Source organism: Osmerus mordax, chromosome 24, assembly GCF_038355195.1.
Source record: "Osmerus mordax isolate fOsmMor3 chromosome 24, fOsmMor3.pri, whole genome shotgun sequence".
Taxonomy (NCBI): Eukaryota; Metazoa; Chordata; class Actinopteri; order Osmeriformes; family Osmeridae; genus Osmerus; species Osmerus mordax.
Genome location: NC_090073.1, coordinates 5,196,251 through 5,219,717, shown reverse-complemented (window position 1 = coordinate 5,219,717; position 23,467 = coordinate 5,196,251). Strand labels below are relative to the sequence as shown.

The 23,467-nt window shown below is 49.1% G+C and overlaps 2 protein-coding genes across 2 annotated transcripts; both read left to right on the top strand.

Moving 5' to 3' along the window:
- The first annotated feature begins 696 nt into the window (after positions 1–696).
- On the top strand, positions 697–12,428 carry letm2 (leucine zipper-EF-hand containing transmembrane protein 2). The gene is made up of 11 exons (XM_067228018.1): positions 697–905; positions 1,770–1,838; positions 2,433–2,958; positions 5,277–5,420; positions 6,026–6,169; positions 7,106–7,309; positions 7,435–7,554; positions 7,659–7,778; positions 8,040–8,135; positions 8,257–8,325; positions 8,709–12,428. The coding sequence occupies exons 2-11, from the start codon at positions 1,789–1,791 to the stop codon at positions 8,760–8,762; spliced, it is 1,527 nt and encodes a 508-aa protein (XP_067084119.1). The 5' UTR covers positions 697–905; positions 1,770–1,788; the 3' UTR covers positions 8,763–12,428.
- Positions 12,429–12,969: 541 nt separating this feature from the next.
- On the top strand, positions 12,970–15,996 carry LOC136933027 (cilia- and flagella-associated protein 95-like). Its single transcript, XM_067228377.1, has 6 exons — positions 12,970–13,069; positions 13,156–13,270; positions 13,627–13,763; positions 13,997–14,062; positions 14,531–14,591; positions 15,751–15,996. Exons 1-6 carry the CDS (start codon positions 13,035–13,037, stop codon positions 15,931–15,933), a joined length of 597 nt encoding a protein of 198 aa, XP_067084478.1. The 5' UTR covers positions 12,970–13,034; the 3' UTR covers positions 15,934–15,996.
- The last annotated feature ends 7,471 nt before the right edge of the window (positions 15,997–23,467 follow it).

Below are 23,467 nucleotides of genomic sequence, written 5' to 3'. Positions count from 1 at the left end.
GTAAGGTGTCAAATAAGCCTGTCTTGTCAATTCATATACGAAAATGTACATAAAACAGATTTGGGATTGGAACAACCTTTGAATGTAAACGAGGTTATGGATACTTAACTTGAAAATATTAAATCTTTAATAACAAAAATGTTATTTAGGGTTATGTGTGAAAAATTGACGATAATGCTAATTAGGCATATAAGTTGCATCTGCTTATTTGTAGGATCAGTTTCAGTGGTTTCTCCGTGGTCGCAATTTCTTTTTCATATTATCATGCTTGTGTGCACACCATCCAAGAAGACCTAAGAGTCTAAGACCTTTTTAAGAATTAAAAAAAAAACAGTTACGTGTCTATTTTTTTTTGGGGTTTTGATTTCTTAACATAGCAACATGCTAATTGCTAACAAATAAAAAACAATGTGTGTGAAGGAGGGCTTCTTAAATTGCGAAATATGTAAATCACGGTGATGATGCAGTAAGGGGATGATGCGGTAGGGTGTGATGCAGTACGGCTCCAAGGGGGTTCAGATTTCCTTAATGCTCCGTGGTCTGATTGGCTTTTACGGGAAGAAATAGACCCCAGCCATTTGTGGCTAGACATGTCACTCAAGACGTGCCCGTCCTCGCCTGATCATTTACGTCAACATCAGCCATGCTTGCGTGACCTTTTTCAGTGCAGCACTGAACGCTGTACCGACTGGGTGGGTACAGTAAGGCACTGGAAAACACGACGATTCCGAAACGAACACAAGTAATAAACCCTTCGTAAATGGGTTTATTATCACAACAGTCGTTGGTTTTCGTCTCGCTTTTTCAATCAACCGACTACAGTGAATGGATTGTATCATTTTTTGCTCGCCAAACTGCCTTACGACGACCAGTCATTAACCCCAGCAGGACATTTGACGTTCGAGGTAGGCTGCACGGCAGCGTCATCAGACTTCCATTTTCAGTGTAGCAGCACGGCTAGGCTTCCTAGCAAGTGGCAAGCTAACAGTAACAGGCTGCCAAGGCCCAATGGCTGTGGGCAAGCTTTACAATTTAGCTAGTATGTATTTTAGAAAACTTTCGGACTTAATTGAGACAACACACGCGAATTGACCGAAAATAACGCATTGTTAGTTTAGTGAGTTTGTTGCTCTCTTACATAATTGTTACTTAGCTAACTAGTTGTTTAGTTTCATTTGTAAGTATTGTTAGCTAATAGCATTCCAGTGGTGCTGGCTAAAGTCGTTAGAGCTAGCTCTAGGTAGCTAGCGCTAGCTTGTATTAATCCTTTGTAAGAATCAAATGTCAACAGAATGTTTTGATGGCTAGATGGACGAAAAGATCTAAATGGCTCTATCATTACGTCTGTATTGTCAACGCACACAGCATTCATAGAGCTAGCCTCTCTGCCGACTTTCGGTTGCGATGCCGGTGGTCGTTGGATTTGGGCACAAATATAATTTGACAAAACTGCTAGACTGTCTGTATGGCCATTTGTACTTTACGCGTAATTTACACGTTTGCATGTAAAACAAGTGAAGTTAAATAAAGCCTTGAGACTGTAAGCTTGCTCAGAACAGAAATGTACACGCTGTGCTATCGCAACTTTGGCTTGCATATCTGCTATTATGCAACTACGTCTGCCTTACTTGATTGATTTCCAACATGGAGTCAAGACTCCTAATATCAGAACTACAGTAGGGGCGCAACCTCTACCTCGCACTAAGTAGTTTTAGAGCTATATATTCCGTTTGATTTACGAAATATCTCATCTTTTGTTTATCTTTCAGGAAGTCTCGATCTGCCGTTATGATGGCAGTCTTCAGTCCGCAGGTGCTTATGGCTGTAACAAGATCAAGGTAAGATCGAAGTGAACGGATCACATGCAGCCCACAAGCTACAACCACTGCAGCGGATTCTTAATTCTTAAGTAATTTAGTCCCATGGTCAGTTAGACGAATTATGTCCTAACTAATTCCTCTGATAAAGTTAGTTGTGTAAGCAGACTGTAGGCTCGTCGGTAAACAGACTAACTCATGCTGCTGTGTTTACACCATGTGAACTGAGATGCAACCGAGATAGTAACTCTGGACAGCACAGTTAGCATCACATGACAGATATGTAAACAGTATTGGTGAATGAATCATATATGGACAAAAAAAGTAATTAAATATATAGAAAGTAGCTATCAACAAACTATATTAGCACACTTTGAGCATGTAGGACTTTTTATACACACACAAATATGGGGCAGATGGCTGAGCGGTTAGGGAATTGGACTATTAATCAGAAGGTTGCCGGTTTGATTCCTGGCCCTGCAAAATTACTTTGTGTCCTTGGGCAAGGCACTTCACCCTACTTGCTGCTAAATTACAAAATGTAAATGTAAATATACACCATATGAAATGACTGATAGGATATTGTCTCTGAGCAGTGTTTGGTTTTATTTGCAGGGGGTCTTATCTGCTGTCTAAACGGCACAGCTGCTGCCCCCTTCCCTCCACCGCCTACCTCCAGCTCCACCTGGACTCCCACACACGCCTATCCACCCCACCCCCTCTCAGACACTCCCGAGCGGGATACCCCCACTGCTCGCGGGCCCACGGACCCACCCGCCCCCACAGCACCTCCCTGCTGGCCAGATCGCTACACAGCAGCTGTGTCTGGCTCCAGGACACCAAACAGGACTCCCAGCCCCTTCCCGGTGCCACCCCAGCCCAGGATGACCCCCCCGGGGTTAAGAAAGACCCTGCTGCCCCTCCGCCTCCATCCACCCCGACACCAGCTGCCACAGCCGCGTCGCTACCTCCGGCCCAGGAGAGGGCAGTAGTGAGGAAGTCTGTTGGCCAGAGGATAGTGGATGAGATGAAACACTACTATAACGGCTTCCGTCTCCTGGGGATCGACACCAAGATCGCGGGGAGGATGGTGTGGAGGCTGTTGCATGGACAGCTGCTCTCTCGCAGGGAGAGGAGGCGGGTAAGCGTCCAGGGATGTGTGTGCAGGCCTGGGGTCGGCGTCGACGGGAGCTCGGTTCGCGTTTCAGACGGCAGTTGGGGGGGGAATACAAATCTTGCCGGCTGTGTTTGGGTCCAGCTTACCTGATAAGAGAGTGAGCCGGGCTGCTGTGAGCGGTGGACCTTCTGCCCTCCACTCCTCCAACATTGCTGGAGGGAGAGCGTCGGGTTCCGCCCCCGTCGTGCACGTAAACATTGATCAGAGATCGCGAGGCGGGGTCTGACAGTTGAACTCTTGGGACTGACGCCCAGCGGTGTTCCTGCCCAGGGCGTCACCCGAGGCTAGGGAGGGTTTGTGTATGTTGCAGTGCTGGCCTGTGACTGGCTGCACTGGTCCTACAGGACATCCTTGCTCTAGTTTGTCCTTGTCCTATCCTACCCTCCCTTGTCCTGCCCTGTCTAGTGCATACCTACTCTGTCCTATTATGTCCCCTTTGAAAGGGTGAATCCCAGAGTTGGTCACGTTTCTATGACTCCCAGCGTTGTGCTGCACGCTGACATGGAGTGGCGTGACCGTGACAGGCTGGGGAATCCAGGTCAGGGGAGTAGGGTTTCACCAGGTTAGCCTAGCATAGCATAGCACAAACAGGGCATACACTTGTAAATCCTCTTCTACCTTTTCTGGTTGGATTCAGTTTGGGGCATTGAAAGAGCCTAATCCATACAGAGTAGGGGTGTAAAGATACACTCAGCTCACGATTCAATACGTGTCACAATACTGGGTGTACAATACAATACGTATCACAATATATATATATATATATATATATATATATATATATATGTATATTTTTTTTAATTAAACTGAAATTCACTTAACAGATTTGTCCTAAACATTTTCAATAATTTTCTTAGTTGTACATACAATTTAGTTAACTAATTTCAAAGGATTTCTGTGAATGCACGCATGACGCAGGTGCAGAGTAGGTTGCGTGCTGGTAGCTCAACCAATAGGATCAAACGGACGTTGTATTGTAAAAATATTGCCATAACTCTACGATACATATTGTAAAAATGTTGTATTGCGATGTATTGTTCCACGACATATTGCTACACCCCTAATAAAGAGTATGCGCTTCTTGGGAACACTGCTGCTGCAAACCCTCCTAAAACACTTAGTTGCCTGAGTTTAACATTCGAACGGAATGGCAAGTTGGAATGTTCAGAGCCCGCGGCACTCTACTCCTAGAGCTCCGTCTGCGAGGTGTGGTTCAGCTGGTGACGGACGGGGGGGGGGGGGCGCATGGCCTGGCACCGTTACGTAACACATTGTTATGAGATTATCTGAATGCGAGGCGGGAGGCTATTAAAAAAATGAACATGGAGTCTTGGTGCCTTGGCACCTGAGAACTAAGAGTGGAATAATGCCTCTCTAATCATCTGATCCGGGTCATGTTCAGACCGGGGGAGGGAGAGAAAGGACCCCCCCGGCCCCCCCCTCCTCCAATTGTAGAGGGTTTACTTAGTGACCCAATAAAGTGGCCCAGTAAAGGCATGGTCTTTTTTGGGTTTTAGTGTTCCTGCAGTTAAACCTTTTGATCTCGACCTTCTCGTCGGAAGGTCGGCAGAGTTAGCTTTGTTTGTATCCTGTTGGGAGGACTGTGAGAGAGTTGTGGCTCCTGTGGTTTCAGCCTCAGAGGAACCACCCTTCCTCCTCCTCCATACAGGCCTACATCGTACAGCATACATACAAGTGGATGTCCCGGGCGGTTGCCATGGGGCCCCAGCAGGTGTAATCTACTGGACCAGGTCCACTACCAGACCTGCTGTGATTGGACGGTCTTAACCCTGACCTCCTCGTTATGGGGATAGGAAGTCCATGAGTATCCACATCCTAAATAAGGCTGATTGGTTGATTTGATCCTCTGGAAGGATCTACCCTTAGTGAGTTATTTTTTTTTAGGCAGACACACCGGCAGATAGACAGGCACACACACACGCACACAAAATGATCTGTCCAGTGTGAATACTATGGCAGAACTATACAGAGCTGCAGGACTATTTTAAGAAAGGACTGGAAGTCCTCACGCACAGTCGTGTGGCAGAGACAGTGGCTGACTCACTGGGGTTTCCAGAGGGAGGTGGGGGTCACCCCTGGGTGACTGATGGCAGCCTAGGCCTGCTTGTGTTGTCTGATGAGGTTTACAGTGGTGTGGAACAAGGGCTGTTCCTCTAACTGTTCTCCTTTTACTCCCTCCCTCTCTCTCTGTGTCTCTCTCTCTGTGTGTCTCTCTCCCTCTCTCTCTCTGTGTCTCTCTCTCTCTGTGTCTCTCTCTCCAGTTGATGAGGACCTGTGCTGACCTGTTCCGCCTGGTCCCCTTCATCGTCTTCATCATCGTTCCCTTCATGGAGTTCCTGCTGCCGGTCTTCCTGAAGCTCTTCCCCGAGATGCTGCCCTCCACCTTCGAGACGGAGGACAAGAAGGTGCCTCCTCCGCCTCCCTCCCTTCACCTCCACCTCGCCGTCAACTCCACACCTCCTCCCCCCTCCCCCTACACCTCCTGTTCTGCCCTGCCTATTAGCATAGCCACTGTTAATATGGCTCTGCCTGGCTTAATATTGAGCCTGGCTACAGTACAGTGCTCTGTCTGTGTACAGTACGGTACAGTATAGTACGGTACAGTGTAGTACAGGTCTGGATTAGCTGGGGCAGGCTTTCTTCTCTGCCGGAGGTCATGTGATGTAACATCATGCCTTAGTTAAGAGGATCAAGGATTCTTCCAGTTGTTTACATGTACATTTAAGTAGCAGGGAGTCTGTCAGCGTCGATGTTCTCATCTGCGAGGACCACGGCTGGCTGGCCCCTAGATATGCCCTTGTGCTCGCACACACACACACACACACGTCAGGGAAAAAAAACAAACGATACAACGTTCCCCCGTGATCAGCCTGGTGGTTTGCTGGTGCGTCACAAAGACAGGAGGGGGGTAGGCGGGGGGAGCGACCCGACAGATGTCTAAAACCATGTCCCCCCCCCCTCTCCTCCTTCTCCCTCCCTTCTACCTGTCCTCCTCCTCTTCCTCTCCCAGGAGGAGAAACAGAAGAAGGGTCTGGCTGCCAAGCTGGAGCTGGCCAAGTTCCTGCAGGAGACGATAGCAGAGCTGGCTCTCAGGAACAAGGCCAAGGCCCTGACGGAGGACGAGACCCAGCGCTTCTCCACTTACGTGCAGAAGGTAAACGGGACGACAGGCCGTGCCACCGAGCACACGGGACACCAGGGAAACGGGCGGGAACCACGGCTGTGATTTAAGACTCGTTTACGGTACACGGTCATCACTGAGGCTGTGGTGTTTACAAAGAGGCATGTCTTACTTCCTAGTCAGACCGACAGTCGGTCCTGCAGTCAGTCAGTCAGCAAGGTAAACATAGACAGGGTCAGAGGTCAGAGGTGAGCTCTGAAGTTTCTCTCCCCCCGCCCCCCCTTTACCATTCCTGGATTTTTAAGTGTCTTTTGCATGCTTGTGCTGCGCGTGCATGCGTGTGCGTGCACGAGGCCTGCTACTGTCACCATGTCTACAAAACAAGCCCTGCGCAGTCTTAAAACCCTTATCTCTCACGTGTCAGTCAGACGTGAACCACTCTACCCAGAAAACAGGGGAGTCAAAGGTTTCTCACTCACACGCCTTGATAGCAGTCAGACACAGACAGGAGTCCAACCTCTGGGTCCAGCCATCAAACATGGGAGTCATTTTAAACAGAGAACCATCTCAAAGACCCCTCCAGGTTTGTCTCGCGACGGCAGTTCAGTCTCGTTCCTGCCTCTCCAGAGTGGAGACCCACACTAGTGAGACTCGGGCCACGTTTTTCTGTCTGGGCCCAGAAGTACGAGAGAGTAGGAACCCAGCCCAACGAGGTTCCTGTAAGCCGAAGCACCGAGTTTGACTCACAAACAGTCCAGTAGGTTGATCATTTCTATGTATTTTAACGCCGTGTTTTCGCTAAAGAGAAGTCGAAGCGCCATGTGACGAAGACTAGCCCAGCCAACGTGAACCCTGAAGTCTGAACTTGGGCCCGACACGTGTTTTTTCGACTGCTTCCTCCTAGCCGGGCCCTCTAACCCACACAGCTGACCCCGGGTCTTAACCCTATACCCCCCCGCCCCTCTCCAGGTACGTCACACGGGCGAGCAGCCCACCACCAAGGACATCGTGAAGTTCTCCAAGCTGTTCGAGGACGAGCTGACCCTGGAGCACCTGGAGCGCCCCCAGCTGGTGGCGCTCTGTAAGCTGCTGGAGCTGCAGCCCATCGGCACCAACAACCTGCTGAGGTTCCAGCTCATGATGCAGCTGCGCACCATCAAGACCGACGACGAGGTGAGGAGGGAGGAGGGGGGACTGTGGGGGCGGCCGAGGAGGGGTTGTGGGGGACGGAGGTGGTCCATCTTCTGGTTTGCGGTTTCCGGTCTTGTTATTGTCTCTCTCTCTCCCCCGTCCCCCAGATGATAGCTGGGGAGGGCGTGCCGGCCATGAGTGTGTCAGAGCTGCAGGCGGCCTGCCGTAGCCGTGGGATGAGGTCTCTGGGGCTCACCAGCGACCAGCTACGCCAGCAGCTGCAACAGGTACGCACACACACACACACACACTTCTCTTTCTCACACACGTTTTCACTCGCAAACACACACACTTCCTCTCTGTTTCACACACTTTCTCTGTGTGTGTGTAGTGGCTGGACCTGCACCTGAAGGAGAATGTGCCTCCCTCCCTGCTCCTGCTCTCCAGAGCCATGTACCTGACCGACCTCAAACCCAAGCCCCCCATCATCCCCCCTGTAGCCAAACTAGAGGTAACTCAGTCTCTCTGTCACCCCCATACACACACATCCGCAAATACACTGACTCACAGACACACACACACACACTCTCACACACCCTCAAATTCACTCACTCACTGACACTCACACACCTGCAAATACTCTCTCAAACTCACTCACTCCCAAACAAACAAACCAAAAACATTAGTAACCCATGTGACCTTCGTCCTTGCTCTAAGACGATCAAATCACCACATTTCCTAACGTGCGTGTGTGTGTGTGTGTGTGTTGTAGAAGTCTCCACCTCCTGTGGAGAACACTGAAGCAGTCCCTCCTTCAGTCTCAGCTGAGATACTAGCCGACCCTGCTCTCATCATCAAGGACAGACCGGTACGTCATATCCCTGTCTCTCTCTCACACACACACACACACACACACACACTCCTCTGACATGGCGTGGTAGACAGGTGTGTAAGGTCCAGGGTCATGCCTTGGTGTGTGTGTGTTTCAGATCGAGGAGTTGAAGGACAAGGCTCCTGTGCTCTCAGACAAGCCTCTGACCCCGGCGCAGGTCATCCAGGTCAGTCCCTCCACCCCCCTGACCCTTCACTCTTCCTGTCATGTGATCACTGTCCCACGGAGGATTAGGTCTTCCATGGATGTAATCTCTGTGAACCTTTGGCCACTCGCGTGACATTCTGATCTCTCGCACACACGCACACAGAGCCCCACAACAGCACTTACGTTTTCTACGTTTCCCTAAATCTTTCAGTTGATGCAATAATACCTTTATCGAAGTCGTAACCTTTCCTGAAAAACTATTGCAAACATACTCGCTTTGTAAATGAGGAAACACCTGGGCTTGTATGCGTCGGTCTTGAGACCAGGTGCTAGAGCTTCGATAACAGCAGTACAACACAAAATGACTTTTGACCTTTACCCCCCCCCCCCCCCCCCCCTCAGGCCAAGGCGGCAGAGATGACCCCGAAGAGCAAGATGAGTGCAAACGGCGTGTGAGGAGGAGGAAGAGGAGGGAGGGAGAGAGAGGGACACGGGCTAGAGGTCGGAGCCATCATCTGCTTCACTGCTTCTGCAAGACCAGAAGATGGAGGGAATCTCCCCCTCCCACCCCCCCAAAAGTGGTGATGTCAGACCAAGACCTGATCGTTATTGGTGCTAGACTTCTGGAACCTTCCCACCCTAACAGTTTTTGCTAGCCAGGACCATCCTCCCGTCCTCACCCCAGGACACACACCACCGTCCTCTCTTCACCCTCCCCTCCCTCCCTCCCCCCTCTCCTCCCCGACCCCCAGACACCCGCAGCTGGCTCCTCTCAGACACTCCATTCACTCAATCACCAGAGGTGGACAGGATTGTTCTCCCCTGCTGACATGGTTCCCTGCGACCGGGGACTAAAACCTGCTTCATCCATCGACGTCAACAGAGATTGTGTCGTTTCGAAGGACGTCAGGTCCTCTGGTCGGCTGGCCTGGACTCTCTCCCCCACACCCCTCCTTCCCACCCCCCTTGTATATGTGTAAATAGTGTGTAAAATGTTGTCTTGCTCAGGAGGCTGGCCCATCGCTGCTCTCTGCACTCTGCTATGCCACTCCCTCAAACTGTCCTGAGAGAGAAGGGGGAAAAAAAGAGTTCTATGAACTTAACCCTTCTGGTTATTTTTAATAATAATTATTATTTTTGTTTTTGTCGCGTGTAAATATAAAGGCCGGGCTCGGCCGTCTTGCCGTCGGGGGTGAGGTGAGGTGAATGCGTGCCGTCAGAGTCGGGGTGGATGCGACGCCTCAGACCCCGTCTGCTCCTGGGAGAGGCAGCGGCAGAGACGCCCCTGTGTGGCTCTGAGGGCCGTCGTCCAGCAGGACTGTGTTCTGGGGCTAAACCCTCAACCTCTGTCCTCCTGAGCTGTCCTCAGATCGATCTCCGGGACTCTCTACCGCCTGCCGAAATCCCGGGGACTCCCGACATCCGGGGTGTAGATGGGGGGGTCAGGCAAACTGAGGATGTCGGCGTTAAACCCCTGACTCTGTAATGTGTCTCACCTCATGAGCTAACGACGTGCAGGTTCGTGTCCGGCCTCTCGGACTGAATGAAGTGGCATTGTGTATTTAGAGGACTATGAATAGCAGATGAACACTGGTTGATTTAATCTGATTGTAAGAGAGCTCCCTCCCTCCTCCTCCTCCTGGAGACACAGCGGAGACACGCAAGGCGCGGTCAGGCAGACTCGAGCGCTGCGGTCGTACTAGACCTGCTGCGGTCGGTCAGGTCGACCGGGCTGGAAACCGCTCTGCTCGCCTCCTTGTAATCAATTGAACAGGAAATCTGTGTAAACATTTTTATTTTGTATTGAGTATACAGTGGTTATATTGTGTTGATGCTAAAGTACTACTACTACTACCCTTGATTCATAGTAATCAAATTGGAGAGAGAAACTTGACGTTTTATTGAGTAATATTACTGGATAATGTTTTATCCAAAACCTGTTATTACAACTTAAGGTAGTGAACAATCTGATGAGGAGAAAAAAATAAAAGTGTTAAGTAATTTATTGGAGCTAAAGTGGCCCGAAAGTTTACCCTCAACCTTTGACCCCCCCCCAACAAATTAACATCTTTATTTAATTTCTTCCCGTGGTTCGAAAAGAGCTTAAATATATATATGGAGCCCCTTGTGTGACCACGAGATCTCCATCTTTGCTACTTTGTCAGAAGTTCACTACTATAACGACCTAGGATTTACCACATGAACATGTGTGTGCATTAGATGCTTCTGTGTTTGGTTGTGCGTGCTTGATTGATGATGCCTTAGCCTCTGGGACCCCCTCTCTCCCTACAGCATTTAACCAGGGGACTCTGTGAACAAAAGGAGGCCACTACTTTCTGTCAGTCGACCCTCAGCCCCTCCTCTAATGAGCTTCGTACTAATTGTATGTTAGCATTAGCATGGCCCCGTTTTAGTGAAAGACTTGGTGGAAGCTCCTGCCGTATTTCCTAATGCTGGGGCGCTAATCATCACTCCTACAGGCTTCACATCTCTGCTAGGCTTCAGTCCTGCCTGGTTCAGCTGCTAGTGCTCTGCCTGGTTCAGCTGCTAGCGCTCTGCCTGGTTCAGCTGCTAGCGCTCTGCCTGGTTCAGCTGCTAGCGCTCTGCCTGGTTCAGCTGCTAGCGCTCTGCCTGGTTCAGCTGCTAGCGCTCTGCCTGGTTCAGCTGCTAGCGCTCTGCCTGGTTCAGCTGCTAGCGCTCTGCCTGGTTCAGCTGCTAGCGCTCTGCCTGGTTCAGCTGCTAGCGCTCTGCCTGGTTCAGCTGCTAGTGCTCTGCCTGGTTCAGCTGCTAGCGCTCTGCCTGGTTCAGCTGCTGACACTGGTACATCTAGACATACCACACTCCACAGGCTTCCCACGCTACAGTTTATTTTTGATTTTTACTGATTGACCTTTTCATTTGATTTTTCCAACCAAAAATATGAACTTGTGGTCGTTCAGGGTGTTGTCTCTGCGAGGCGCTTTTACCTCATCTGTCTGGAATGTCTCCTGTCCCCTCGACCCCCACCCCCTGTTCAAAGACAGAATCTCTATCCCCCCTCGTCCCTTTCCCCTCGCCCCTCATGACCATCCGGGGCCGAGGTGCAAGCCATCACCACCTCCTGCGGCCTTTTCACGTTGCAAAGGAAAGGAAGTGAGGGAAGCAAAAGTGTGACACGAACGGGTTATGCACGAAAACAAATGAAAATGACAGAGTGAAAGCATTGTGACTCGCATGTTTTAATGCCAAGCCCAGCCTTAGAACCCGCCCCTCTTTGGAAAGTTAAAAGTATTGGAAATGGAATGGTTAAACAGCAGAATGGAACTGCTGGGCGCTGCCCCTTGGTACACAGAGTTATCGGCGTGGGGGGGGGGGGGGGGGGGGGCGGGGGTTCTGTCTGGTTTTGGGATTGAAATTGTGGGTGAGCTCTAGCTGACCTAGAACGTCCAGATCTTCATAAGGAGTTTAACAAGGATCATGTAACTGAATAAAGGCCCTTCGGACATGGAGATGGCAGTTGTTGTTGTTTGTGTGTTGATCCTCTTCGTGGCTGGTGGAGGAGTTGAACTGACCCCCAGCTTCAACAGAAGAGCCCCCCCTGATGTCGACTGACAAGCTGGGTCAACGGATATTGAATTATGAAGTGGTGACATGCTTGCTAGGCTTGAGGTGACACATTACCTCAGCAAACCCCCCCCCTCCCCCCCCCCCCCCAGATAAGGCTGGTTTGCCAGAGGAAGTCAAGGGGTCCGGTGATTAGGCAGCAGTGTTCCACTGAGAGTGATCTCCTGTGATCTTTGCGTAGCCAATGCATCTCCATGGTGACTCACCATACTTCTCCTGTTTGGGTTTCTCTTCTACAAGTGCTCTTGTACTTGTACTGTACTCTGTGTCTGCTGCTGCACTCTGGGGCTAGTTAATCCCTGTTACCGTGACAAGGGGCCTACCAGCTTTCCTGTCAATCTACTTACAGTACACTGAACTGAGGGTCAGTGAGCCAGTAATTGTGCCCTGCTTCCAGAAGTCCATCTTCCTGATCTTGTATGCAAAGGATGCATTATCACTGTGTGTCATATGGTGTTTTGGAAGAGGGCGAGTTGTTAAACCATGTAAATGCATCTATTAAATAGACATTTGAGCTTGTGTGCTGTTGTCCTTGTGGTAATATGACATACATGTGCTTTCAGTCTGGGGGGAGAACTGGCCCACAGCCTCAGAGAAGGCCAAATGCTGTCGCAGAAAATAAATGGAAGACATTTTGGGAGAAGTGAGGGATCACCCCCAGAAACTTAAGGGAAGGTCCATTTTGTAGCAGATCTTTTCCAACTGTTTCATTCACGTGTTTAATTATGTTTTAAACAACAACACTGCTCCTATTAATATATGACATATGTTTTATTTGTGACGTGGCTCTTATTAGCGGGTTGGGGTTAACTGGTCACCTGGCTTGGGTTTCCAGCGATCAAGCTCACCATGGTAACGGTTTCCGCAAACATGCTCAGTGTCGAATTAAAGCATTGTAGATGTAACAATGTAGTAGTATTCAGCATTGCATTCCTTCGTAACATCAAGGCAATGTTCATCTCGTGCGTATAGTAGAACATTTGCGTACACGTTACAAACAATTTACGACGTCATAATATGGAGTTTTGACGCCACTCCACAATATAGTAGCCTATAATAGATATAGGCTTTAGTTCTTGTCCGGTGGTTTTGTCGTTCATTGATCTGCCGTTTCTCAAGTCTAAGATGTCTTACAGCAGACGCACCCTCATTTCGGACTGGTGAGTAGCTTCTTCGGACATAAGCTGTCCGAAGTCAGGCGTTGTCTGTCGGCAACGACCCATAACAAGCTTGCAACCGTTTCCAGGCATAAGCACAGGGAAGCGGAACCCAAAGACTATGACTTCACGCAGTGTCCTGCTGGACAGTTAAAAAAACTCAGCAAATCCACATACAAACACCTTGGAACCATGATGGATGCGGTGAGTAGACTGACATCTCTGTTCTCCCACCTGTCCAACAGTCATGAACAACGTGTCAAGAAGTTTGATGTAGTACCAGACACGGCAAACATTTACGTGTGTGAGAGAGTGTGTAAGTGAGAGTGTGTGAGTATGTATGACTGTGTGTGTGAGAGTGTGTGAGTATGTATGACTGTGTATGGAACTGTGTAGGACTATGCACGTGTGTGGGTGAGTCAGTGTGTGTTCATAGTGCAATATACAGCACTATATACACAAGTGAAAGTCCATGTGCAATCTATCCCATAAACATCCGTCCTAGAGCAAGGCTGGGGACTCCAGCATCTTCACAGCCCTCCCTCCATCCCTCTCTGCAGGACTGGACCACCAGCACCGGGGCCCAGATGGCCCAGAGCCCCCTGGAGGAGAAGAACCAGGCCAGGAGGAGCCCCAGGTCCATGGTCACAGCCGAGCACTTCCAGTCTGCACACTTTAACATGCGGACCCTGCCCAGGTGAGACAGCCTGAAAGACCTGCTACACCTGCTAACTCTGCTGGCGCATCACCACAGGAAGTCTACGGGAGTCACATGTTGGGTGTCTGGGTTGACATGTAACTGAATGTGGTTGATCCCCTTTGAGGTGGCCAATAAGAGAGGGCGGTGGGCAGAACCTTTGAGTTATTTACTCCATTTAATTTGTAATGTTATTTTGTTATACTGCAGTATATTATCTGGTTTTATCACAGCAAGGATGCAGCTGGGCTGGTGACCAATGACGTTCTGCCACGTCATCCACCTGGCCATAATCAGATGTAAGACACTGTTTTATTTCTACTTCTACTAGGATTTCTACTGCAAGACAGTGTTCTCTCTGAACTTGTCAGTTGTGTCACCCTCTATCACCAGAAGGGGGCGCAAGACAGCTGCATAATACATCCTCAAGCTGCCTATTAGTAAAGGATGTAGCCTAGGGTTATTACTGTATTGCACTCACTTAGGATGCCCACGTTTTATCTGCAAGCATTCCATTAAAGGGAAATATGTGTTTAATTGCCCAGATGTTTGTGCGCGTGTGAGAGCGTTCACACCCTCTAGACTAGTCTGGAGAGCTGTCACAAATCAACCTTCATTTAGCACACCTGATTCTAACGATGAGCTCGTTAACCAGCTGAATGGGGAGGGTCGCAGGACAGAGGTGGATATTCCTGCTCCAGTGGTATTTGAGGCAGTAACTCATGCTGTCGGGTGGATTTGTTTTAATCTCCTGTCCCTCCCTCCAGTGAGCTGGTCTCCACGTATAACGTGGATTACCTGCCCCCGTATGGCACCATTAAGGAGGAGGTGAGTGGGGATCAACAAATAATAACAGATAATGTAATCCCATCAAGATAGTAAACAGACGATTATTTATATATTGAATGTCATCCATCATGAATATTATTTCGGGGGTTTCATAATTAATGAGGATTGGTCTGATCATAGTCTGCTTCCTCCACTCATCTCTGTGTGTCGTACTCTCCTTTTATACAAATATATTAATGTCTAATGAGGGTTTATGTGAGTCAAAATCTGACAGAATCTCTGACAGGTTGGTCCCTCACCTTTCAATGGGTTTTAGAAGAGTCGTAAGACCAGGGGGTCTCCTGTCACAGAGCAGAGGAAACCAAACGAAGAAAGAGTACTGGCCCATCGTTTGTTATGTCATCAAACATCTTGACATTCCGGAAACACAAACAATATCTCGCGCTCTAATCACTAGCAGGGTTGTTAGCTCAGTGTATTTTTTGGGTCGTTTCATTTGTGACCCCCTTCTTCTCGTAAGTGCTAACAGATGTTTAATATCATGGCTAATTCCCCACAGTAGGCAGAGCTGAGGTCCTCATGCCTGATTCATCCCTCTGGCCTGCAAACGCTTCACATCCAACGGTTTCAATCTCTCTCTCCCCCCCCTCCCCCCCGAAAAGAACAAGTCACATTTCCTCTTTGAAACAGGAAATAAAAAGAGATGTATCGTAGGTGAATGGGTTCCCAATGTGATGTGTAGTGACGAGGCAGGACTCTCTCAGCCTTGCTTAACTGCTGTGGCCTGGATTTTATAGGAGGGCTTTTTTAGGACATCTGTGATGTAATCTCAGCCACATCCACATAAAACACCTGTTTAGACTACTGATCTTATAGACAGATGCAGAGTTCCAGATTCTCTGTGTTCCTCCAGTTAGGAGGAAACAGGAGATCAAAACGTAGAGATAGCCTTTACGATGGGTTTGGTTTACCTTGGTCAGGACGGAAAGACCCGTCAATGTTTACCTTGGTCAGGACGGAAAGACCCGTCAATGTTTACCTTGGTCAGGACGGAAAGACCCATCAATGTTTTGAAGTTTTTGTCATATCTAATCTCTTGTTAACACAATCGCGTGAATCAACATCAAAACATTGTACAGGCCTCGTGGGAATCACATTGCACTTCCTGTTTCTGTCTGGCCCTGCTGTTCTTCTCCAGGTGAGTGTGAAATGCCAGGCGGAGGAGACGCCCGACTTCCGGAGGCGCCAGTCTCAGTTCACGGACACGGCTGACTACCGCCGCGCCGGACGCAACACCTGGCAGGAGGAGAGCGGCGTCTACCTTCCGCCGGGCTCCAGGAGTGGCGTCCACACCAGGCCCACCAACCCCTTCTTACCCTAGACGCCCCCCCCTCCCTTCCTGGGGCACCACGGCATGCAGGCACCCTGACTCCGTTGTGACATACCACAGCTAGCTTTTAACACTTTAGGATCGTTGTACTTCCTAGTTCTACCGCCCCTGTCTTCATCCATGGGCGGCTATTCTTCTTCTGCATAAATAAACATTTCATCACAGGTTGTTTTAGGAGGATCTTTGTTTTCATTTCGGCTGAGTCAGCGAGTCAGCGGATGTCAACGCACAGCTAGCTCGCTAGGCTACGTGTTTGTGCTCTGTTCCTCGGTGTCCAATGAAGTGTTTCGACATCTGCTTTCTTTCTCTCTCTCCGTGCCTTTCCCATCCTCGCTCTGTCCCCCGTCCTCGCCCTGTGACCCTCAGGATGTGCTTGCTCTGTACCGTCTCCTCCCATCTCCTACGGTGGTTCCTTATCCGTTTGTTTATCTGGGTCTTTCCACAAGGATCGTTCCGTGACTTCGTTGTTGCGATGTCCCTCCGCGGCGGTGAGACGATGTTCGTTCCCTCACACTTCATCCAGGTTCCTTCTCATTGAGTTACTGTACACAGAGCACAGGGCACTATTTTCTGACCCGTGCTTCCACCTGGACTGTAGCTAACCTTCTGGTGATAGGTGATAGGTGTGTGTGTTTGTTCGTGTTTGTGGGTGTATGTGGCATGCTGTGTAGGCACATTTCCAAACATAACATTGTAACTCCAGTCATATTTTGGAAATCCTCCTACATTTCCTGTGTGCTTAAGTGTCCTTAAACCTACACATGGTGTAATACACCAGGCTGGTGGAACAGTCTAGATCTATGTACCAGAGGAGTGTGTGTGTCATGGGTGTGGGCGTTTTTGTGTGTGTGTGTGTGTGTGTGTGTGTTTGTCCATGTGTCGAGTGAAATAGAGGGAATATAAATTATGAATTAATTTAGAACAAATGAATAAGTCATTCATTGTTGGCATGCTGCACATGCACACAGGTCTTGTCCTCGCCTTCTGCACACACACACACACACACACCTGTACACTTCCAATACACACACATTCTAACACACGTTACTTTTACATTTCTTTAACTTTAATAATTTCTTGTAAAGAATACCAGTGACACTCCAAAGCAGCTTTTTAAAATTTGTTTTCTCTGCCATGCCTGTGCATCTCTGAGTGACATCACCCCCCCATCCCCCCCCCCCCCCATGTGTATTTGTGGGGCTGACATGCTGAAATGAGAGGGCTGGCTGCATCCAGGCGGAGAAATCCACAAAACCTCCCTCCAGTCAGCACGTCTCTCAGCCTGACACAAACACGTGACATTGTGCAGACAGGCTCGTAGGATGCCTAAATCCGCTCACACTGACCAGGCTGCAGGCTGGTGGCTGCAGGCTGGTGGCTGCAGGCTGGTGGCTGCATGCTGCAGGCTGGTGGCTGCAAGCTGCAGGCTGGTGGCTGCATGCTGCAGGCTGGTGGCTGCATGCTGCAGGCTGGTGGCTGCAAGCTGGTGGCTGCAGGCTGGTGGCTGCGTGCTGCAGGCTGGTGGCTGCATACTGCAGGCTGGTGGCTGCATGCTGCAGGCTGGTGGCTGCGTGCTGCAGGCTAGTGGCTGCATGCTGCAGGCTGGTGGCTGCAGGCTGGTGGCTGCAGGCTGGTGGCTGCGTGCTGCAGGCTAGTGGCTGCATGCTGCAGGCTGGTGGCTGACATCTTTTGAAATTTCTACGGAAAATAAATGATGTGAGTGTTCATAATTACAGATTGGTTCAGCAAATGCTTTTATCCAAAGTGGAGCATGGTACAAGGGGAGGGGGGGGGGGGGGTGTTGAACCTGCAACTATTGATCTGCGGTCAAATGCTCCAACCTCTGAAATACACCCTCTCTTCAGGTGGTGAAAAGACGCAGAAGAAGACACAAAAGCCCAGAAGAAGAAGCGAGGTGGAGGTCTACAAAACAGCAGGGGTGGCTGAGCACTTCCCTTGAATAAATGTTTACCTCAGTGTCTCTACATCCTCACAATCTCGGCAACGCTGGACACAACTGCTCTGTTTACACCCTGGTAATGAGACGTGTTTTGATGTTTGGGCCCATGTGCAGATCATGTCCTGGGCCGCGAAGACAAGCTGGATTCCTCTCGTTAAAGAGTCCATCACAAAACATTTACTGAATCTACAGCAAAGAAAAACACACGCAGTGACGAATACCACAGCATGATGGGTTTTGACACCATAAATGTTGAATCTCCAGTGGTCATCGTCTTTACATGCACATCAGATAGGTGCCACAGGATTAAGATTCAGATATACAGTAAATTAGAAGTCAGATTATTTGAGCCTCAAGTCATTTCTACCTTTCTCTGGATGCACACATATAATGTATACACTGCACATGTAAGGAAACTTCCTATCCTTCTCCCTCTCCTTCCTCTCCTTGTCATTGCTCTCTACCTACAAAGCCAGTTGGACCAACCCCAAAGAAAATCTTACACTCGATAGGTTCTAAGTGTGACTTGGTTTGGACTGGGTGGCTGTGAAGTTGTTGCCAAGTAACAGCCAACGGCACCAATTATTGTTGTGACCTCCTTGACAGAGGATAAATCTGTCACCTCATCTACTTTGTGAAAGGCGAGCCCCAAGATAACCTGTTCACTGGATAAAGATGAAAGCTCACCGATTTGGCAAGGGTTTATTTATTTCTGCGTTTTAATATGGTGTTAATTGTGAGTACCAGACTGTTACTGCTGTGTCTTGGAGGTCTAAACAGCATCTGTTCTCTAATCCAGAAGATGTCAGAACGACTTCCTGTGTCGTTGAGTAAATAATGTGCACATCAAACGTTTCAAAACAACAACCCGTGTACTTCGCAGCGTCATGGGAAAGGCACGACAAGGCGCTCGTAACCGGGGTGATGTCATACCGTCTAACGACGCCCTGTGAGGCCTTCTACGGCGCCTCTCCTTCAACAGTGCTTCTCTTCGAAGCTCTTCTTCTGTGGTGCTTCCACCGCACGGTGCTCTTCCTCTACTGTGCTTCCCCTCGGTGACGCTCTTCTCATAGGATGGCCTTCTTCTATGGTGCTCTTAGTTTGCGGTGCTCTCCTCCTGTGGCGTCCTCCTTCAGTAGGCGCTCTCTGTCTTTGAGAGGAGAGATAGAGGAGAGATAAAAGGCAGCGGTCTCTGTGAGGCTGTAGGTCCGGCGTGTTTGCAGTGAAGGTGGCTGTTTGACCAGTGCCTGAACCTCCAGTAGGTCCTGGAAAACGGAGAACAGCTGCTGCTGCCTCAAGGCAGACCTCACCCTCAGGCCTCGACACTGCTGTGAAGCTTTGCCAGGGAGAACCCCCCCCTCCCACACACACACACACACGTGCACACACTCTAACTCACTCGCTCGCAGCAGTAAAGCAGTAACACAGGATGGAATGAGGAACGTTCCTCTTCATGGCATCATTTTGTTTTGTCCATTTCATGTGAGAGATCCGTCTTGTTGACGTGGGGGAACAAGCCCAGTGCTCTTGTGGGTGCTCCCACTGGCATTGAGATCATTCACAGCATTTCTTGGGGATTTACTGTAAATGTGTGACGGTAAACAACAGCAGCTTAAGAGGATCTCCAGCAGAGAAGAGTGTGTGAAATGAGTGTTTATCTTTCTTCCTCCTCACACACAGCGAACACATTCACAGGCAGCAGCCAGAATTGAGCACCTCCCACCCGACCGACCTTGAGACACCCGCATCCATCCCCGTCAGAACCCTTCAGGTGTGCGTTTTACTGTCTGTAAAATCCCTCAACAAGTTATTGAACATCTGGAATTCCTACAAATATTGTTATTGTGTTTTGTCGAGGCCGGTCTTCCTCTCACTCACTCTAACGTCGCACGAAACTGCTCTCCGTTCGTCTCGAGCTCTGGATGAGTGTGTGTGCGTGTGTTTGAGACTCATTGCTAGTCAGAAGGAAGACAGGGGATCAGTGGACAGGCAGACAGCTGGGAACCAGACCCGCTGCCCAGCAGAACTCTCTCCTCTCCACACACAGCAAACAAACATCTCTAGTGACTAATACACTTAACAATTCACATGTCCAACGGGTTACCAAAATACTTTGTGATGCTAGCCTTCACCTCGGTCATCTCAGGCAAAAGACAAGCGGTTCATCTCTACTCAACCACGATAACATGCCCAAAATACTCAGGATCCTAACGTTTTCTTAAACCACACAGACTCAAGCTTGACTTACAAGGATACGTGTTTATTTTATCTTATGGAGACCAATTTAATACATTTTCTCACTCTTGTGTTTATCTACGGTGATATATTGGTAAATGAAAATGGAGTCATCCAGTGTTTTATTTCATCACTAGCCTCCAGTCCTGTGGTTATCTCAAGTCTGTTCAGCTGTGGAAAGTCTGTGTCGTTCTTGACAACCCTGGAAAAGTAAAGTGATTCAAAAATACTACTCAGTTAATCACTGAGCTCCGAGTGTGTGCCTGACACACACACAGAGACGCACACACACACACACACACACACACACACTGGGACAGACACCCACACAGTGACAGACACACACAGGGACGCACACACATGAACACTCACACACACTGAGGTACAGCGGACAACTGGAGTCTGTTCGTCAGTGCAGACACACAAGAGCGCTCATTCTTTTATTTGTGTTTGTGTTTCCACTGTGGCTACGTAACCTAGCTGGTTATGGTTACCTAGCCTAGCTGGTTATGGTTACCTAGCTTAGCTGGTTATGGTTACCTAGCCTAGCTGGTTATGGTTACCTAACCTAGCTGGTTATGGTTACCTAGCCTAGCTGGTTATGGTTACCTAGCTTAGCTGGTTATGGTTACCTAGCTTAGCTGGTTATGGTTACCTAGCCTAGCTGGTTATGGTTACCTAGCTTAGCTGGTTATGGTTACCTAACCTAGCTGGTTATGGTTACCTAGCTTAGCTGGTTATGGTTACCTAACCTAGCTGGTTATGGTTACCTAGCCTAGCTGGTTATGGTTACCTAACCTAGCTGGTTATGGTTACCTAGCCTAGCTGGTTATGGTTACCTAACCTAGCTGGTTATGGTTACCTAGCCTAGCTGGTTATGGTTACCTAGCTTAGCTGGTTATGGTTACCTAACCTAGCTGGTTATGGTTACCTAACCTAGCTGGTTATGGTTACCTAGCCTAGCTGGTTATGGTTACCTAACCTAGCTGGTTATGGTTACCTAGCCTAGCTGGTTATGGTTACCTAACCTAGCTGGTTATGGTTACCTAGCCTAGCTGGTTATGGTTACCTAGCCTAGCTGGTTATGGTTACCTGACCTAGCTGGTTATGGTTACCTAACCTAGCTGGTTATGGTTACCTAGCCTAGCTGGTTATGGTTACCTAACCTAGCTGGTTATGGTTACCTAGCCTAGCTGGTTATGGTTACCTAACCTAGCTGGTTATGGTTACCTAACCTAGCTGGTTATGGTTACCTAGCTTAGCTGGTTATGGTTACCTAACCTAGCTGGTTATGGTTACCTAGCCTAGCTGGTTATGGTTACCTGACCTAGCTGGTTATGGGTACTGTATTCACTAGGACACCAGGTCCGACCCTGATGTTACAAGCTACCACCTCAGGCAGTAGAAGACCCTCACTTCCTTGGACCCGGACAAAGCTTTTTCCCCATCCTGGTGTGTGTGTGTCTGTGTGTGTGTTTGTCCCCTTCTCTCTGTGTGTGTGTGTGTGTCTGTCTATGAACATGTGTGCATGAATGAGGTCGTAAACCTCTGGTGTTCGTGCAAATGTGTTTCATGGATTTTCGTCCCTTCACAGCCGTGTCAACAACACCTCCACTTTATGTCAAGCACCGACCGGGCTCCCACTCCATGTTTACTTCTCAGAGGCAGGTAGAGCAAGGCTGTAGATCCATCACCCACCTCAACCCTGGGAAACAAAACACTCAGAGAGACACTAACAGGCACACCCTGACATCTCTGCAGGTCAAAGGTCAAGCTCAATCTCAGTTTGAGAGGGGTTTGACACAGACCAAGCCCTATCCTCTGTCTTGACACAGACTTTTTAAACTCATTCCTCTCACATTGAACCCCTTTTTAGGAATTTGTATCTGCTTTTAGCAAGTATTAATCCAAATGGTTCTTTTTCTTACCTACACAGACATGCTGATGTTGTGAGGAGTTGGGGATCTCTTCAGAGGTACTCGTGTACGGAGGAGAAGCGAGGATCTCTCCTGAACAGAGGTCATATTGTGTGGAGGAGAAATGAGGGGTTTCCTGCTGGGCCAGGGTGGAATACTCCTCTCTGTGGCTGCAGTCTTTTTCTTTTCTCATTCACCATATGTTACACTCCTGGCTGGACGGCCTCTTCTGCTCTCCTACTCTGCCATACTCGACTCTACCCAACTCTACTCTACCCTACTCTACTATACTCTGCCATATTCCACTTTACCCTACTCTACTATACTGTACCATATTCTATTCTGCTCTACCATACTCTACCCTACTCAAACCCACTCTACTCTACCCTACCATACTCTTTTCTACTCTACCATACTCTACTCGACTGTACTCTACTCTCTGCTACCCAACTCTACTCTGCCCTCCATCAGTGCTCCCAGAAGGGACAGAGCGTGGTGTCTTCAGTGCTGTGTATCAGCAGTGCCACGTGGGTCGACCCTGGCCCTACAGCAGCCTGGGTCGGCTAGCTGCAGACGGTTCCATGAGCTCATCCTGCCACACCACAGCTCCTACTGGGACACGGGTGGCAACAGGAGGAACAGACACTCCGCTCTGGCATGGAGTAGTAACACACACACACATACACATGCACACACATGCACACACACACACCAACACACACACTGGGAGACAGGAACTTCCACGCATAAATTCATGCAGGCACAACTGGAGTATGCATAAATATACAGAGGGATATAAACACACACACACACACCCACACAGATGCGCACACACACAGAGACAAACACACTGGGGTGTATGAAAAAGGGAGACCCATTGTTGAATCCTGACAAGAACATATGGTAACAGAGCAGACATGTCACTCTGCTGACAGTGCAGGGGAAGCTAAAACACAGTAATGCTGTGGCACAACATTTTCCTGGGTGAATACCAACGTGTCTGTCAGCAATCTGCCTCGAACATTTTTCCATTTCTCTCCAGCCAACCCCCCGTGCCCCCGTTCTGCGACATAAAAATGGTATCAGCACTGTGTTAAGGCCCACACAGTCTTACTGTGTTAGTAGCTCACCCATGACAAAGGTCTCTGATATCAGCAGAGGTGTCAGACATGAAAACGCTACAATGTGTTTGTTCCCAGCCAAGTAACTGATTCCAGTTACCCAGATTTGCTCATTAGCACAGCCCTCAGCGCTAATCTGTGACATCGTCTGGATCAGTGCATGACCGGAACAGACATGGTAGAGTTTCTTGTCTCTGAACCTGAACTTTTACACCTGTGAATGTTAATCATTACGCAGCAGTGCAGATCAGACATTCCTCTCCATGTCAGACACTTGCAAAACCAGTGCAAAA